Genomic DNA, 17910 nt, shown 5'->3' on the forward strand with positions numbered 1-17910 from the left:
ATGTGTGGAAGGATGCCCATGGACTGTAAAACTTTTGGACCTGAGGGGTTTTCTAGTCAGATAAATAATTATTTGTGTCTAAGAGTCTTGGGTTTGGTGGAGGATGGCTGCTACTCTGGGACGTGGGTTTTTGCCTCTTTTGTGGGCTGTTCAGATGCTCATAGATACTCACCCTTCTCCTGTGGTTAGCTCAATGGCAATTAGTTCAAATAGTTGCACATGGCTCAACTTCCTCCCTTCCTCTCTCTCTTCCTTCCTTCCCTATCTCTTCCTTCTTCCCACAGATATTTAAAGAGCATATACTATGCTTTAAGCATATTCTGGGTCCTAGGGATTTACTAATGAACTAGAAATCTAAAGAGTTCAACTCTCCCTGGAACATGAAGAGTTTGGCCTGGAGTCCAAGCTCTCTTTCTATATCAGAAAACCTGTGAGCATCAGCAATGTTCCAGTATCTTTCAGAAATTGACAGAGGTTCAGAAAACTAGCCTCAATCAAAGGGAGTCCTCAGAGTAACCTCTTCAGGAGGGCAGTAACTAATCCTTTCAAACCAGAGGCCCATTCCTTGCTCCCCTCAGATAGTTGCTTGGAGTAGGGGAGTCAGTGGTGGAAATTGGAGTCACTTTCCCTCCCCCTACCCTGAGAACTTCCTAGAGTCCGCTGGGTTCCCAGCACTCAACTGGGCAATAGAAGTTGAGTGGACACTCTGTTAGGAACTGTGGGACCTGGTCCTCCTGTTTATATTCCTCAGGTTCCCTCAGTTCTGGTGAGGGAGGCAGTTAAGATAGGCAGTTAAGATAGTGACCGTGGAAAGGACATGGGCTTAGTGGCTAGAGCTCTGGGTGCTAATCTGACTTCTGGAGACAGTTTCATCCTCAGGATGAGGAGGGGGGTGGGCCAGAACTCTGACAGACTCCAGATGACCTACGGAGTCTAAGAACAGCTCAGGCAGGACCTGAGGTCAATTTATCTAATAAAATATCTGAACTTGCAGTGTTTGCCTAGCATCCAGGGAGACCAAGGCACCATGCCAAGGAGAAGTGATTTCAGTCACAGATTCAACCGAATCAGGCTGAGTCAAGGTCAGAACCTGTGTGTGCAGTGACTGGGCTGTCTCCGTGGGCCTCCTCCCTCTATGACAATGGCAAGCTCTCCCTCTTTAATTCTTTTCTTCACACAACAAAAATTTACTAAATGCTATGAGCTCTATGCTTGGCCTTGAGGATACACATGATGAATAACTTAAGGCACCTGTTCCCAAGAAGCTCTCTGCAGAGAAATAGCCTCCACTGAGTGTCGATAATATGCAGACTCTGTGATATCCCTCAGGGTCTTGCAGGAGCAGTCCATCCCTAATATGTGGAGGCCCAGAAAACATCAGGGGAGGTGGTTGGTTATCACAGAGCAGGACAGGTACCGTGCCAGAGAGGTACTCCATCACAGGAGCCATCTCTGTGTTCTGTCTGGGCAGGTTTTCCAGAGGACAGTCCTTGGCAGGATCCCAAGGATCATGTAGGAGTGGAGGGGGAAGGGTGTTCTACGCAGAGGGTGTGTCTAGGTGCACTTGGGGATGAAAATAACTTGATGTGGCCATAGTGTCCATATGGTGCAGAGAACTAAGTCCGGGGAGGTGGAAGATGTCAAGTTAATAAGAATCTGGGTATCATTTGGAGGAACTTTTCTTTCTGGATAGTGGGGGAGCCATTGAAAGTTTTAAATAGGCTCAGGCTCACCTTTTAGAAAGAGAGATAGGAAAGATATGAGGAAAGGAGGAGTGGGGCTAGGAGAGGAAATCTGGGTACATCCTTAGATGTGGAGTTAAGGAATAGGAAGAAGATGGGTCTTGGGGTTATTTACTGAGTGAATAGAGAAGGCTTGTGGGAGGCTTCTGTGTGCATGGATTGCTATAAACTGAGGAACAAGGGTAGGGTAAAGGACAGGGACTTGGGAGGAGGGAGAGGTCCTTCGCATCAAAGGGAAGGGAAGTCCTTATGATGGAGGAATCTTTAGAGAATCTTGAGGACCTGTGGCTATTGAGGCAGAGAAGAGAGCAGAGAAGTAGTATAGAGGATAGGAAGAAGGTTTAAGACAATACTTTGGATGGAGCAAGCTGCAATCCTGGGGCGGAGACAGTTCTATTCTCAGATGGCTTTTTTGGATTTTGGCAGAAAAACTGGCACAAAGGCAGCAGGAAATTCCTGGACATTTCATCATTAACCTAAAGACTTCAGGCATCTTTGAAATTGCTCAGACGCCTGTAAAGTGACTCAATCATACTTCACGTGTCCGCCAGAGGCAGGAGCATGACTGAGCATGCTCGGGGGAGCCCCACACAGAGGGCAGGTTCAGTCCTGAGCTGGGGCGGGCATGGTGGGTGGAATCCAGCATTGAAGGAGGAGAGAGCAGAGGAAAGAGCAGCCCCAACCATAAGTCCTGGTTGCTAGGATCTATGGGTGACTTTCCTGTGTTACAAGTAGAGATTCACTTTCGGTCTCTTTTAAAAAATTATTATCAACAGAATCTCTACTTGAAGAAGAAGACATGTAGAGGGGAAGAGAACTACCTTTGTTGCTCATTTCCCTTCTCTGTTCTTTTCTTCTCTTCTTCTTCTTTTCCCTTCCTTCTTTCTCTCCTTCTTGCCCTCTTTCTGGCTCCCACTCTCTTCCTTCCCTTTAACCATGCCTTCTGTGGTGCCCAGTCCAAGCCAGGCCTCAGGTGTGCAAAGATAAATGTCTTGAGGCCCTGAGGCATGACTACAACCAATTGGGCTCTGAGATCTCAAGGGGCAAGGTGGTTTGTTTTGGGCAAGGGAATTTGTATTCCCCTGCTTCTGGAGGGGTCATTTCAATTCCATAAACACCGAGTCCCTTCCACATGTGAGCCAAGACTTGAGGCAACCCTTTGGTGGTGATAGGCACAAAGAAGAGTGAGGCTCAACATCTTGGATTCCTAGCTGGAACCCAGGACTGGGAACCACGAGGCACCTCAGTCCTCTGGCACCAAGACTGACTCTTGGGTGGGTCTTGATGCCTCCTTCCCTCCACTTGGCTCTGTTTAGCAGTTCCCAGGATATCTGGTGTTTCCCCAGCTCCATATGGTGTACATTCAATAGGAGGAAAAAACATAGTTCCTGATCCGAGTCAGGGAAGTCTGCCAGGGAAGGCCACGTAGGCAGGAGGAGGCCTTCTAGTTGTAGACAGATGGGCACTGGAGCCTCAGGAGTAGTGGGACCACAAGCATGGATTCCTGCTTGTAGTGCCCAGCATGGAGCCTGGTGCTGGTGTGAGGCCCCAACGAGTTGACTCACAAAGTTGCCAGAGCTGCTGATGCTAAAAAGGGGTTGAAAATGAAAAGCTGCGGATGAGCTGAAATCAGCCTACCTAGATAACAGGATGTCCTTGGCAGTTGATTTAGGCTGTTGCTAGGGATAACGGGGGATCCTCCTGACTGATCAAGCTGACCTCCTATAGACCAGTGGTTACTATGGGGACTAAAACTTTGCAGCTGAAGCTTTTATGTCCTGATATGCAAACAAGTACATAAACCCTCCGATTGTAAAAGAGAAACGGAGTCCCTTTGTCTGACGTGTATAAAACAGCTTGTAAATTTGTGCTCGGGGTACTCTGCATTGACTACTAAGCTGATCTGTGTCGAGTGCCTGAGCAGCTGCTTGAATAAACTGGCTCTTTCTGTGGTTGCCTATGGCTTGGTTTCCCTTGGTCTCTTTGGGGGTGGTTCGAGGCTTGGGCACGAAACCTACCCAGTGGTCCAGGCACAACACTAGCAGAAACTCAAAACATTAAAAAAATTTGAATAAAAGCAAAAGTCATTTTTGTGGAATTTTCTGTGATCCTTTCAGTCTGCTTAGTAAATTTCTGTTCTAATTTAAACATTGTATCACCTGAGTAATGATCCTCATTGCAGTAAATTAGAAAATGTAGGTAAGCCAAAGGAAATATATGCTTCCCAGAAGTACTTGCTGTTATGATCTTAATACATATCCAGGCAGACTTTTTTTCTGTTTGTTTATATGTTACATATAAATCTATAGATGTATTTAGAGAGTCTTATATAAATGGAATCATCATATTGTTTATGCTTTTGTAACTTGCTTACACTTTTCTAATCCATTTCACTTAGGCTTTGGTCCATGCCCATCACCATCTTCTCCCACTGTAGATCACTGGGAAGGCGTCTCCTCCACTGGGCTGACTCTCAGTGGGCTACAAGGGCTTGGTCATCTTGGCCTTCTCATTATCTCACCTAGGTCTGGCTTCCTGTAGGTCCTCAAAGGAAGCTGGGAGAAGTATAATACTCCCTCCCGAAGATATTCTTCTGATGATGGCAAATAGAGACACATTATATAGCCATGAGGGACAACCCAGCTTCCTGGAGGGAATCATGTGGCACACCCTCTCCCCACATTGGATGGAGGTGCCCTTGCATCTGTGTGATGGGATATCTGGCTCCTCTACAGTCAGCCCCTCCCTGCATCCTGCTTCAGGTCACCCGTGCTACCAGTCAGTCTTCAGTCCTTTCCAGCTGGGAAAACAAGGTGCCTCAGTGCATGTGCTTCCAGGAGTCTCCTTGGCTATTTTTAATCCTTTTCAGTTCTCCACCCCGGATATTTATTTATTTTTCAGGAGGAGGAATTCTGCTTTCTCTGGTTACTCACTCTGGAGCCTCCCTGGGCATCCCTGCCTCAGGCTCCAGGTATGGAAATGCTCCTCATTGAGGAGATAACACTGCAGCTGGCTGGCAGTGAGCAGCTCAGGGCCAACCCACAGCAGGCTGGGGCTAGAGGCGGGACTTTTCCAGGAAGTCTGACACACCTGGTGACCCCAGCAGCTGTGAGTCATCCTCTTGTGTCCCTGTTTGACCACGTCTTGGACATTCATTTCTTAGAGGTGGGGGTGCCCAGGAAGGAAGATAGTACTACAGCTTGAGGTCAGGACAGCTAAAGGCTCTCCCACTCAGCACTTCCTTCATCTGGGGCAAGGGGAGAGCTCCATTTGAAGCCAAATTGCAGTAGTTTTCTGGAAGAGTAATAGTTATAGTCTGCTTATGTGCATTATAGTCTATAACCCACTGGGGACTCTTGGTGTTTGTGCTTCTGCTCTGACAGCATATGAAACTGGGCTAAAGGTCACTTTGGTTCAAAGATCGAGCATTCGGGAGACGTAGGGCCCAAAGAACTGAGTTTGAACTCTGGCAACATCTCTTACTCCCTGTGTCATCTTAGACCAATGGTTTGGCCTCTCTCAGCATTGATTTTTCTCTTCAAATAATAGGAGTAATAAGTGTCTGTTCTACCCAAGAGGGTTGCTGTAAAGCTTCAAATAAATGGACGAATGTAAAACACCTTATAAGTGCTGAAAGCTCTCCATAGGTGAAAGAGGGAGAAGCCCTTATTTTTCCTGGGAAGTACAAGAATGTCCCGACACTTCTAATGGGCTACATATGGTACAAGTTGACCATCCTACTCTGAGGTAACAGGGAGCTGGAGCTGTAAGGCAGAAGAGGGCTGGGGCATGTCCTAGAAACAGTCCTGACATCTGCGGGTTTTCACTGATGATGATGAAGACAAAAGTAATAATGACAAGAATAAGAAAGATTAACATTGACTGAGTGCTTCCTTTATGCCAGGTCTAGGCTAAAGGTTTTACAGGCACTCCATCATGGAATCCGCACAGAATGGGCCTGTTATGAGCTGGGCACTATTATTATCCTCATTTTATGGATAATAAAATTCATAAACTTTGTTTATCTGTGAGGGTTTTCTCTGTCATCTCTTCACTGAGTTCTCCCTTGGCCAAAAGGCAGTCTGACAACCCGAAAGGCATCAGGTAGTACCTTATCCAACAGAAGATGTAAGCCTTCAATTCCAAGCTATATTCTGAAACTTAAAGCTATTTTTGGAACTGTGTGTATTAGTTTGTTAATGCTGCTATAAAAATTACTATAATTTGGTAGCTTATTAACTTGCAGTTCTATAGGTCAGAACTGGCATGGGCTTCACTAGGCTAAGCTCAAGGTGTTGGCAGAACTCTGTTCCTTTTTGGAGGCTCAGGTGAGAATTCATTTGCCTACTTTTGTCAGCTTCCAGAGATTGCTAGTATTCCTTGGTCTATGGCCTCTTCCTATAATCTTAATGCCTCACTCTAACCTTTGGTTCTATTGTCATGTCTCCTCTCTGACCTTGACCTTTTTGCTTCCTGTTTATAAGGACCTTTAGAATTACACTGAGTCCACTGACATAATCTAAGAAAATCTCCCCATCTCTCAAGGTCCTTAATTTAACCACAGATACAAATCTCTTTTCTATGTAAGGTAATATATTCGCAGGTTTTGGGGTTAGGAAGTGAATTTTTTTTCTTTTTCTTTTTCTTTTTTTCTTTTTTTTTTTTTTGGTGGGGGGGGATGAACTTCAGTCTATCTACCAGACTGTTCATCAGGGGAACAGTGAGTAGTGAAAATTAGTCAAATAAAGAAGTTGCGTTTGAATGTTAAATGTTGGATGAGAGCAGTACCAGGCAAAGCACCCCAACAGGGAATTCCCAGACTAGGGTCAGCATAAAAGAGCACAGGGAAAGGGCAGCCAGGTACAAAAGTGTTCAAGGCCACTCACATCTGTCCAGGGTTGGAGGTGTTCAGATGACCTGATGGAGATGTCTAGCTTTGGCCACTGTCAAAACCTGAGGTCACTATTCAGCCTCACACTCACCCAAGCAGGTCTTGAAATCTATGAGGAGTTTTACCACAGGGGGAAAATGTACCTGTCAGGCCAACATTCATCACTCATGCTTCTCTTTGTAAACTGATGTCATCAGTCTCTGTGAATGAGGTGCAGTGAATCAGTGCCCCTGAGATTGATAAGCTCAGAGGCATGCACACGGTTGAACTTGGAGCCATGGAGCGGTCATCATGATGGTGCCACCCTGGGGAGGTTGCCAGCTGGCCCCTCCCTGGTACTGCCCTTCTGACACAGGTGCCTGATTCCTGGTTATGGAGGGTAGGAGAGGTAACGATGACTTCCCCCCAGATATGCAGTCCAGGCCATGATTCAACACACTTATTACTATTTCACTCCAACTTCAATAGCCATGTTTAATAAGCAAATTATAGTTGTCCTCAGTATCCTAGGGGATTTGTTCCAGGATTCCTGTGGATACCAAAATCCTTGAATGCTCAAATCCCTTATAATAATGCTGTATTTGCATTTACCCTGTGAACCCCCTTCCCTACTTTAACTCATCTCTAGATTACTTACAATACCTGACACAATGCAAATGTGAGTGCTATGTGTACAGTTGTTATACTGTATTAGTTAAGGAATAATTACAAGAAGAAAAAGTCTGTACATATTCAATACAGATGCATTTTTTTTCCCCAGAGTATTTTCAATCTGTGGTTGGTTGAATCCATAGGTATAGAACTCATGAATACAGAAGGCTCTCTGTATATAAAATAAAGCTCACTAGAAAAAAATCACAAGAAGAAATAAATGATCATTCAAGAGACAGATGCTGTGATGGAGGCAGGACTTGAATTCTAGCTCTGCCTTTAACTGTGTGATCTAGGACAAGACTTTTCTTTCTTTTTTTTTTTTTTTGGTTTTAAAATAGCTTTTATTTTTTAAAAGTTAATATGTGCATTACAGGAAAAATACAAACAAGTTAAGAACAAAGTCATCCAGTCACAAGCAGCTTAGCTGGACGTGTCCCTCCAAGTCATGTGTATACATACACAGTATCCGACTTTGTGTGATTGAGATTGTAGGTGTATCATGCTTTTCCACACATCATGAATATTCACCAATTCAAAATCCCAAAGTTACATGAGTATTTTTGATAACCAAGAATACACTACACCAACTCAATCTGTTTATCCTTCCTTCCTTGGGAACAAATATTTCACTGAAAACATAAATGGCAACAGGCCTGTAGATAGACAAGTTGGCAGAGTTACGACTAAAATGCATTCTCTCATTGCTCAATTTAAAATGAGACAAAGGAACAGAATATACCTAGCTTGTTTCATTACCAGATTTCTACTACTAAAATATTAGCAAGAATGCATGTTCCCAGTGAATTAAAGCATTCCTGTAGTACAGCCAGAAGATGCTCACACTAGTGGCTCACATTGAAATGTCAATCCTTTAGCATTTGCTCCCATCTTTCCTCATGTGCTTCCACAAGTCTTGATACACACTCTGCCCAGAGATAAAGCAATTTCATGTCCATAATGCATCTTTTCTCTCAATTATAACAAGAAGATATTTACAAATTGGCTAATTCACCAGCTCTACTTTTTATGATTCACTGTGACCTCAGGACATCAAGAAAGCTTAGATGTTGTGAAATAAAACATGAACTTTGTGTACAATAAACACAAGTACTTTACCAAAAATGCACAAATAGATCTATGATTATAATCTAAACCTGTCTTCCAGATATGGAGATACTAGCAAAAAGCACTACCCCTCACCCTTCCTGTTCAGCATTCCAGTTACTAAGAGTACTGCCCCCAGCTCCAGGAGGTGGATTAACAAAGGTAGGACAAAGCTCTTTCCATCTCTGAGTCTCAGTTTCCTTTTCTGTAAAAGAAGGGTGTGGTCTAAATCAGTGATTCTCAATTTTGACTGTGCTTTAGAACCACAAATGAACTGTTGGAGAGCATCAGTGTCCAGGCCTTACTGCGTGTTGAAAACCACCAGCTCTGAGTGAAGGTCAAGGTCCTTTCCATATCTTCTATCATTCCATGAAATGTCCCAAATTTGTTAATGAATGTCTGGGTCCAGATTTATTGGAAGATCTGTCCTCCTTTCTGAATAGCAAATTTAACTGAACAAGGAAATGAAAATTGAACATATAATGCCTACAAAACACCATATTAGCTCTCATAGGGGTTTCCAACTCATGTGATCAGGTAGGTGGCCATATAACCAAATAATTGTAAGTTAAAGAGAAGGACATTGTCTCTTTTAAAGTTCATAATACACATGTAGTAATATGGGTGATTTATAACTTCTATTGAGGTGCTTCTTCTGGAAGTTTTGAGCCTTATTTTCTTTCTTAGCGAGATAGGGCAGGGGGGAATAGATGAATAACCTCAGACACAGAGATCTATCTAGTAGGCAGCCTCTTTTCCTCCCCATCTGATGGTCTTTAAGCCCACTCTATACCCTGTCTGATGAAATTTAGAAGTGTCACAGCATCAGGTTTCATTTTTAACATTTATTGAGTGCTATGTATTAGGCAGTCCTCCAAGAGTTGAATGCATATGAACACATTTAACAAGCACTATGAGATACACACTATTTCTTTCCACATTTCACAGATGAGGACAGTGAGGCAGAGAGCTCTTGCAACCTGTCCAAGTACACTGCTGATAAGTGGAGGCTGGTACTCAAACCTGGAGCCTGGCTCTAGAACTAACACTTCCAACCACTGATCAGTAGATCCTGCATCCTGCATGAAATGTTCTTCTGCATCCAAAATAATGCTCCCACAATGGATAACATGTGAAAGCTTACACTAAAATGTTAAGTGAAGAGCTAGTAAATGAAATCTCATCAAGCTACTATCATAAAGATCATGTGAAACAATAATAAATACTGTAGAGGATGTGGAGGAAAAGGAACACTTTTACAGTGTTGGTGGGATTGTAAATTAGTACAACCTCCATGGAAATCAGTATGGAGGCTCCTCAAGAGACTAGGCATGGAACCATCATATGACCCAGCTACACAACTCCTTGGTATTTATCCTAAAGAATTAAAGTCAGCATACCTTCATGATGCATACTCATGTTCAGAGCAGTACAATTCACAATAGCTAAACTATGCAACCATCCTAGGTGTCTGTCAGCAGATGAATGGATAAAGAAAATGTGGCATATATACACAATGGAGTTTTATTTAGCCATAAAGAAAAATGAAATTATGCCATTTGCAGGAAGAGGGATGGAACTTGAGACCATTAAGTGAAATAAACCAAACCAGAAGGTCAAGGGTCATGTTTATCTTTCATATGTGGAAGCTAGAGAGAAGAAAAAGAAAGAAAGGTGGGCAGTGGATCTCATGAAAAGCAAAGGGAAATTAGTAGAATAGAGGAAAGAAACCAAGGGGTGGGAAGTAGGGAGGGAGGGGGAAAGTGCTGGGGAGTGATATTGACCAGATTATATTGTTAGTTTGTGTGTACATATAAATATGTAACAAGTCCCATCATTATGTACAGCTACAATGCATTACCAAAGATGTGGAAAATATACTATGTGAATCACAACAAAAACAAATCACTAAAAAGTCATACATAGTAAAAAAAGAAAGGAAAATAGCAATATACTAGTAGTAATTTTGGGATGGAATTGTAAATGACTTTAAAAAAATGACTTGTGCTTTCTTTATAATCATATCAATTAGTGGAAGTAAATATTCTTTAATGTTGGCGGTAAGAAAACATTAGCGCTAGCTTCTAATGTTACAAAAATAGTTTTTGTTCTGAAAATAGAAAGATCAATAATTTGAAATTTAGTATATAATTTCTCATAGAAACAATCCACAGTGAATAGGTTCTTCTTACTTTGAAATCCCCTAGATTTTAAAATTTAAATTTATTTTTTAAAGCTGCTACATAAAAATTGAATTTTTTATGGGGTAACATATGATATTTTGATATATTGATACAGATTCTTTCTAAACTAGCATTTTGAACTCACAGTTCCAGACAACATTCTGAAAACTTATCTGCATTTCCCTCTTCAGTGGGCTAAGAATTGTTATTAGTCTCATTTTACAGTGACAATTAAGTAACCTTCCTAAGATTGCAAACCTGGATTTGGTCTCAGACAGTCTCTTTGGAATCTGCATTATAATTGAGTCACATCACTACTTCCTGTGATCTAAATGAGACCATTTAATCCAGCATGGATCTCAGGTGCTGTATGTTTCTCTTTCTGATATTCCCCCTCTGAAGTTTTTCCCTGTGAATATGTCATATTTTAATTACCTTTTTCCAGAAAATCAATTTTGGCCACTTTCCTGGTGACCTAACTTTCCCTCAGAATATTATTTATAGGGAAAACAAGCTTTGGATTCTGGATTTTCAAAACCTATGAGCACTTCCCTTCCACCAGCCCCCAGCCCCCACCCCCTGCACCTAAACTCTCCACTTGAGGTCTTTCTTATCAAAAGGATTTTCCCAGCTCTTCCCTTGGAGATGATCAGAGCTGATGCTTCATTTCCCTGGAAACTTTCAGATGCGTCTAGTTCTCCTGCTCCACCCTCAATATATATACACAGTCCCTGCCCCTCACCTTGGTTTGACCCAAGTGCCTTCTTTAGGACCCCATGTGGACACAGAGACCATTCCTAGACTTCTGCTTATTCAAAAAGATTGTTAGCGCTGAATCAGGACTGTTTGTGACCTCTTTTGGTGTGTCAAGTTCAGGCAATGAGAAAAACCACCCACCCACACCATGCGCATCAGACCTGTCTAAAATAGCATCATCAGGACATCAAGCATTCTTATCCAGGTTATGGCACCACCTAAGAATGAAAAAAGCCATGTTAGGTCACTGGAATCTTATTTTGGATCCCACTATTCTTGTTCTTAAAAAGACCATTTAATTTCCACCTTGGGAATCTCCCCCTCCTTTTCCTGTTTCAAAGAGAAGACAGATCTTATCTCCTGCCCCGACAGCCCCCCAAACCAGAGGTCTAGAATCAGACTGACCCAGCTCAGGAAATAGGGAGCATAGCAGAGCTGCCTGTGAGATTGACAGGTGCCATGTGCAATGTGCAAAGCTCCATCACCATCCTAGAAGCCTGTGACTCTCAGCAGATCCTCCTGTGGGTTAATACTTCAAATGCTTATGAAGGGAGGATTGGGTCCTTGGAATAGGAGAGGAGGGAGCCACCCATGCCCCTTATGAAAGATGTTTTCAGCATCCTGCGCGTGATTTGATACCAGGTAGGTCAGAGCTGAACTGTATAAAAGGCAGCATCTTCTGACAGCACCTCAGTTCACCTGCATCCTGAGTGACCTACTCCAGTGCCTGAACCAGGTAGAGAACATCTCAGGGATCAGGATGGACTCTTGCTTGGTGTTGGTGTTTGGGCATAAAGAGGCCATGGGTGAAAGTTGAGACTAATCTCTTAGAAAGACAAGGAGAAGGGAGGATTTGGAAGGGAGGATTCTGGAGGGATAGAAGATATGGGAAGGGCATGAGAGATTAGTGTTTTCTCCAAGTTGCAAAGAATTCATTTGAAAGTATAGAGTTCCTAGGTTGCAATCATTTGTGTGTGTGTGCGTGTGTGTGTGTGTGTGTGTGTGTGTGGTGTGTGTGCATACGTACTTTGTAATTGGTGTTGGAAGACGGGGTTTTAAAAATCTGATTATCATAGAGAAAATCTTGCAAATTCATAGTTCAGTTTCTAAATGTAAGGAAGTTACTTTGGGCTACTTGAACTTAAAACTTCTGTATTGTCTTTCAGCTTTATTCAGTTCCTACAAAGATGTCCTGCCAGCAGAGCCAGCAGCAGTGCCAGCCCCCTCCCCAGTGCACCCCCAAGTGCCCTCAAAAGTGCTCTGCCCCTAAATGTCCCCCCAAATGTCCCCCCAAGTGCCCTCAAGTCTCTTCCTGCTGCAGCTCCAGCTCTGGGGGTTGCTGTGGCTCCAGCTCTGGGGGCTGCTGCAGCTCTGGGGGTGGTGGCTGCTGCCTGAGCCACCACAGGCCCCGCAGATCTCTTCGACGCCGACACCAGAGCTCTGGCTGCTGCAGCAGTGGAGGCAGCAGTGGCTGCTGTGGTGGCAGTGGAGGCAGCAGTGGCTGCTGTGGCAGCAGCGGTGGCAGCAGTAGCAGTGGCTGCTGTGGCAGCAGCGGTGGTGGCAGCAGCCAGCAGTCTGGGGGTTGCTGCTAACCTGGGCCACGAGAAGCACCAAGAAGCAGCACTGACTGAAGACCTGCCCAGCCTGCGGCTTCTCTTCTCCCTCTCTCCACAGAAGGACTTCTGAAATGCTTTGAGGCTCCCCTTCATCCTGCCCATGCTCACCCACAGTGGGGTCTTGATGTTCTCTGGCCTGGTTTTCCTTCCCCCTCTCACACACCCTCTTTGGAGGATGAAGTGTTGAAATTAAGCTATGAAGCTGTGTTTCTCTGCAACAATAAAGATCTTTATTCCTGATGTCACTGCCTCCCGATTACATTCTGTTCACCTCTCCCCGCCCTCATCAAGCCATCTTCTGTCCCTCCTTTCCCTTCTTTTAAGTGCAAATAAAATCGAACTTTAGATTACATGGAGTGAAATGAAAGGTTGTGGTTTAAAAAACGGTGGAATGAGACAGACATCATGCCCTATGTACATGTATGATTACACGAATGGTATGAATCTACCTCGTGTACAACCATAGAAACGAAATGATTGTACCCCATTTGTGTACAATGATCAAATGCAGTCTGTAAAAAATTAAAAATTAAAAATTATCTATTTGGAAGCACGTATTGGCCAATCGAATTACTTAGACCTCTGGGAAGCAATATTCTCTTTAATGCTCTGAATTTGGGAACTTTCAAAATGAAGGAAAGGATCATGTCTGAGACCAGGGCGCCTGACACAAGCTCACATGCATGATGAGGGTCAGCGATGGTTTGGTGGAGAGGAGGTGGGTGGTCCTCAAAAAGGTCACATGCTGGGAAGCTTTCCTTCAGATTTTGGGTGTCTCAGTTTGGGAAAGTTTCTCTCTTATGGCAGGGGGCAAAAGTTGCTCATTTTGAACTTCAATAAATGAACCCTAATTGGGGTAGGGAGAGTCTAGGAGGCAGGTGGGAAATGTATCTAAGCCCATTTTCCCTGGATCCTGAAATGCTGAGTTTGAGTCTAAGAACCAAGAAGGATACCCCTTTCAGTCAAGACTGTCTACGGGTGTGTGTGTGTGTGTGTGTGTGTGTGTGTGTGTTGTGTGTGTGTGTGTACTGAGGGTGGGGAAGAGAAGTTCTGGTCTCACTACACTAGTTTCCAGGTAACATTCCTTTAGAAAGGGGCTGGTTAGATCAAGATATACTTTAAAAAACAAACTTATGATTGAAAAGATGATTCCAAATAGCCTCTCTATATGAGATAAACAATTGGTCCCTCCTTTAATAATATTTACCAGTGATGGGTAAGCTAAGTTAGTCTGAGGTTAGAGTAGGTCCATCTGATGAGAAGCTACTTGCCCAATAAATCTCTCCTCATATCAATTCCTATCAACCCTTTTTCTTCTCCACTCTTTTTTTGGAGGGGACCAGGGATTGAACCCACCGGTGCTTAACCAATGAGCCAGATCCCCAGCTCTTTTTATATTTTATTTACAGAGAGAGTCTCACTAAGTTGCGTAAGGTCTCGCTAAGTTGCTGAGGCTGACTTTGAGCTTTCTCGATCCTCCTGCCTCAGCCTCCGGAGCTGCTGGAATTACAGGTGTGCCACTGCACCCAGCTTCTCCACTCTTTTTTTTTTTTTTTTTTTCTTCACTTTTTAAAAAACTTTGCCAGAATTTCCCAGAGGAGAGCCTCTACCCCCTCGTATCTATCCCTCATATTGCTTCATTACTTCCTTCTCTTTTCTAACATTGACCTCACTTCTTGAAAAATCTCACCTATACTTGCCAGGAGATGCTCTAGGTACAGGTAACCTGTTAATCAGGCTTCAAAGCCACGTTAACTGAAACTCATCTCTTCGTGACTTACCTTTCCTCATGCCACTCCCAGCTCCCTTATCCCCCAGCTTATCTCTCACCATTAACCCTTGAATTCTGGGACTTCTCTTGTTGCTTGCATTCATGGTTATGGCCAGGCAGTTGTGCTGCTTAAGGAGAAATTTTGAGGCAATTGATGTCTAAAGCCTCCTCTAATTCTTAAAAGATAGTTTTTGCCTATTGAAAGCCTGTCTCAAAATAAGAAAATAAAAAGGGCTGGGGATGTAGGTCAGTGGTAGAGCGCCCCTGGGTTCGATCCCCAGTACCAGAACCTAACTAACTAACTAACTAACTAAATAAATAAAATTTAGTTATATTAAAAGTAACAGTTATCATCCACACTTTGGGCCTTTGGAAAGCATTTTCTCTCTCATTCCTTGCTTCCCCGTCCCTCCTCCCCTGCCATCTTCCTTTCTTTGTCCTTTCTTCCTTCTTTCCTTTTTTCTCTCCCTGGTTCCTTCCCTTCCTCCCTTCCCTCTCCTTATGTTTTCCTTTTCTTTCCTATTGGACAGTGGCTTCAGGGAGACCCTGTCTTCCAAGGGAGATGGGGGTGGGGTTGGGGTCGGGGAGACAGCAGAAGGTCGCCAGGCTGGCCTGCCATTTTGCATTTGGACCATCGACCTCCACACATTTTCTTCCTAGACCCACCAGGACTGTATTGTGGGGACATGGTAACCTGACTACATTCACAAATTTTTTGATCTTGATGTCTCTTAACTTTGCTTAGGATTTTCTTCCTGTCTCCAGTGACAGAGAAATCACTACTGGAATTCTCATCACCATCAGATTCTTCTCTCAACATCTAGAAGTATCTGCATGAAACCTAGTAAGTTTATCACACAGCCCGCAGTCCTCAGTGACCAAGAGCAGAGAGCAGAGAGATGTGAATCAAGATAACAAGTAAACTACCAACTACCAAGTAGGAGACTGCACAGGGATGGACGTGCGGGCTAGTGGAACCATGTCCACATGCACACATGTGCTTTGTAGAAGAGAACAGAAGGGTCTCCAGACCTCTCCTCACTTGAGCCCTGTGCCTTCTCTTAGCACACACACAGCCCTCCCAGCTATGAACAGTGTGCTGTTTGGAAAGTAAACATGCCACAGGAATCCTGGCACCTCTGTGAAGTGACTTGGATGCCCACGTGCACCACCTACAGTGCTACCTGAGTGATGAATGTCTCTGGGATGTGAGTGTCAGCTGAGCACATCTGTTGGGAAATGGGCCCCTCCCAAGAACCTGTGCTTAGTTGGAATATTATAAAAGGTTCTCTGGCTGTACAGTGCTTAGTTCACTGCCTAGCAGGTGGCACGTTCCAGTTGAAGAACTGAGTCTTCCAGTGGAACCAGGGTCTGGTAAGTTTCCAAGCAGGGTCTGGGGGAAGAGTGGGAGAACATAGCCAGAAGGAAGATATAGAAGGAGCCCTGAACAGTACCCTAAGCTTCAAGTGAGCCAAGCTCTCATGGTGCTAATGAAGACATGAAGACCAGGCAGGGGGGTGACTTTTGCTAGGTTATCCAGAAAGTCTATGGAAGAGCTATGGTTAGAACCTAGGTCTTTTTGCTCTCTGGACAGAACTGTTCCTATTCTCTGCGTGATTTGTTTTTTTTCCTAATGGTTGCAGGGGATGAGAAACACAGCAAAGAAAGAATGACCACGACTTGCTTCTGTGTCCCTGGATATTTTAACCCTAGGAGGCAGGAACACATGTGCCATCTAAGAATTTTCTAGCCCATGAGATGTTTATACAATGCTAATAACTATGAGGCTATTACTTGAACATCTGGGGTCAAAGTAAAATTGGATAGTGAAGAAGAGTCAAGAGAAGGTTTTGGACTGGATTATATAGATAAATTGCCAAAATATCTTCTTTATTTTCCATTTGGGGTGGTCCTTACTCTAGTCAGAGAAACTGGAAAACTACTGATTCTTTCATAGGCTACTTCCTGCTCTATCCGTGTGTAATTCATTGGAAATGTTTAACTCACTTGGAAATACTTGGTTTGGGCTTTTTTGCTCCCAGTCTTTGTTGGTGCCCCACCCCACGCCCCTCCACCATATTGGGCCTGGTAGTCTTGTTCCCAAAGCCAAATCTCAAAAGCCCTTTGTTTCATTGATGGAAAAAAAGGTCTGTTCCTGTATGAATAGATGTCTTTTTCCTAGGTTCTCGGTGAGGAGCTCCGAGATGTCTCAGCAGTACGCCTCTTCCGCCAAAGGCTTTTCCAAGGGGTCTTCCCAGGGCCCGACTCCTTGCCCCCCTCCGGCGCCCGCCCCGGCGCCCTCCTCCTCCTCCTCTTGCTGCGGCGGAGGCTGCTGCGGCTCCAGCTCCAGCGGGGGCTGCTGCGGAGGCGGCTGCGGCGGCGACTCGGGATGCTGTGGCTCCAGCTCCACCGGCTGCTGCTGCTTTCCAAGGAGGCGCCGCCGGCAGCGCGGAGGCGGCTGCTGCTGCTGTGGGGGGAGGCAGCCAGAGATCTCAGTGCTCCAGCAACAACCAGAGCTCCGGCTGCTGCTCCGGCGGCTGCTGAAACAGCCCGCGGTCAGAACAGCTGCACCAGAGCGACTCGCCGAGCCGAGAGCGGCCCCGACGCCTGCTGCTCCCCACCCTTCTGCTCCCCGTAATAAAAACAGCTCCCGCGAGGGCTGGGCCTCGGAGTTTGGCCCCTCCCAAAGCGAATTGCACTTTGATGTTGAGAAGCCCACTCTGTTCTCAGCTCCACGGAATTCCCTTAACCCCGAAGTGATATTCCTCTCTGGGGATCAAGAGCCTTGGAGGGGATACCGGACCCTACTTTCTGCAGGGGCTTGCTTGCTCACAGCAGGTGCCTACTGAATTAATTGACCTTTGAAGACATCATAATAAAGCTTCTACCTCCTGAGAAGACCTATTCCTATTTATTTCTTCATTCGTGTGTTTATTAATCTTATTCTATTGCCTCATTCACTACCTTTCACAGGGAAAAATATACTACGATTCATTGCCCCAACAGGAATGTGACTTTCTGGTTACTAATTCTGGTTAGCCAATTACTGTAGCAGCGATCACATATGGATCGTTCTAGGTATTCTAAAGATGTGGCCGGGCAAGCATCATTTAATTCTCCTAATGACTCACAGAAGTGGGTGCTGTTATACACATTTTACAGAAGAGAAACTGAGGTTAAGTCATTTGCTCAA

At 44.4% G+C, this 17910-nt stretch overlaps 1 protein-coding gene and 1 pseudogene across 2 annotated transcripts in view; both read left to right on the forward strand.

The window, feature by feature from the left end:
- Window positions 1-13218, forward strand: part of LOC306665039 (uncharacterized protein) — a 29412-nt gene extending 16194 nt beyond the window's left edge. The window contains exons 3-6 of the mRNA XM_079146265.1: window positions 2169-2257; window positions 4644-4850; window positions 11977-12066; window positions 12497-13218. Of these exons, the coding sequence (XP_079002391.1) occupies window positions 2169-2257; window positions 4644-4850; window positions 11977-12066; window positions 12497-12922 (812 nt within the window). The 3' untranslated portion in view covers window positions 12923-13218. The remainder of the gene's footprint in view (window positions 1-2168; window positions 2258-4643; window positions 4851-11976; window positions 12067-12496) is intronic.
- Window positions 13219-15984: 2766 nt separating this feature from the next.
- On the forward strand, window positions 15985-17466 carry LOC306646816 (annotated as a pseudogene). Its single transcript, XR_013766969.1, has 2 exons — window positions 15985-16091; window positions 16900-17466. The product of XR_013766969.1 is annotated as an uncharacterized misc_RNA (transcript).
- The last annotated feature ends 444 nt before the right edge of the window (window positions 17467-17910 follow it).

This window comes from Sciurus vulgaris (genome assembly GCF_902686455.1).
Source record: "Sciurus vulgaris genome assembly, chromosome: 1".
In the NCBI taxonomy this organism is placed as follows: Eukaryota; Metazoa; Chordata; class Mammalia; order Rodentia; family Sciuridae; genus Sciurus; species Sciurus vulgaris.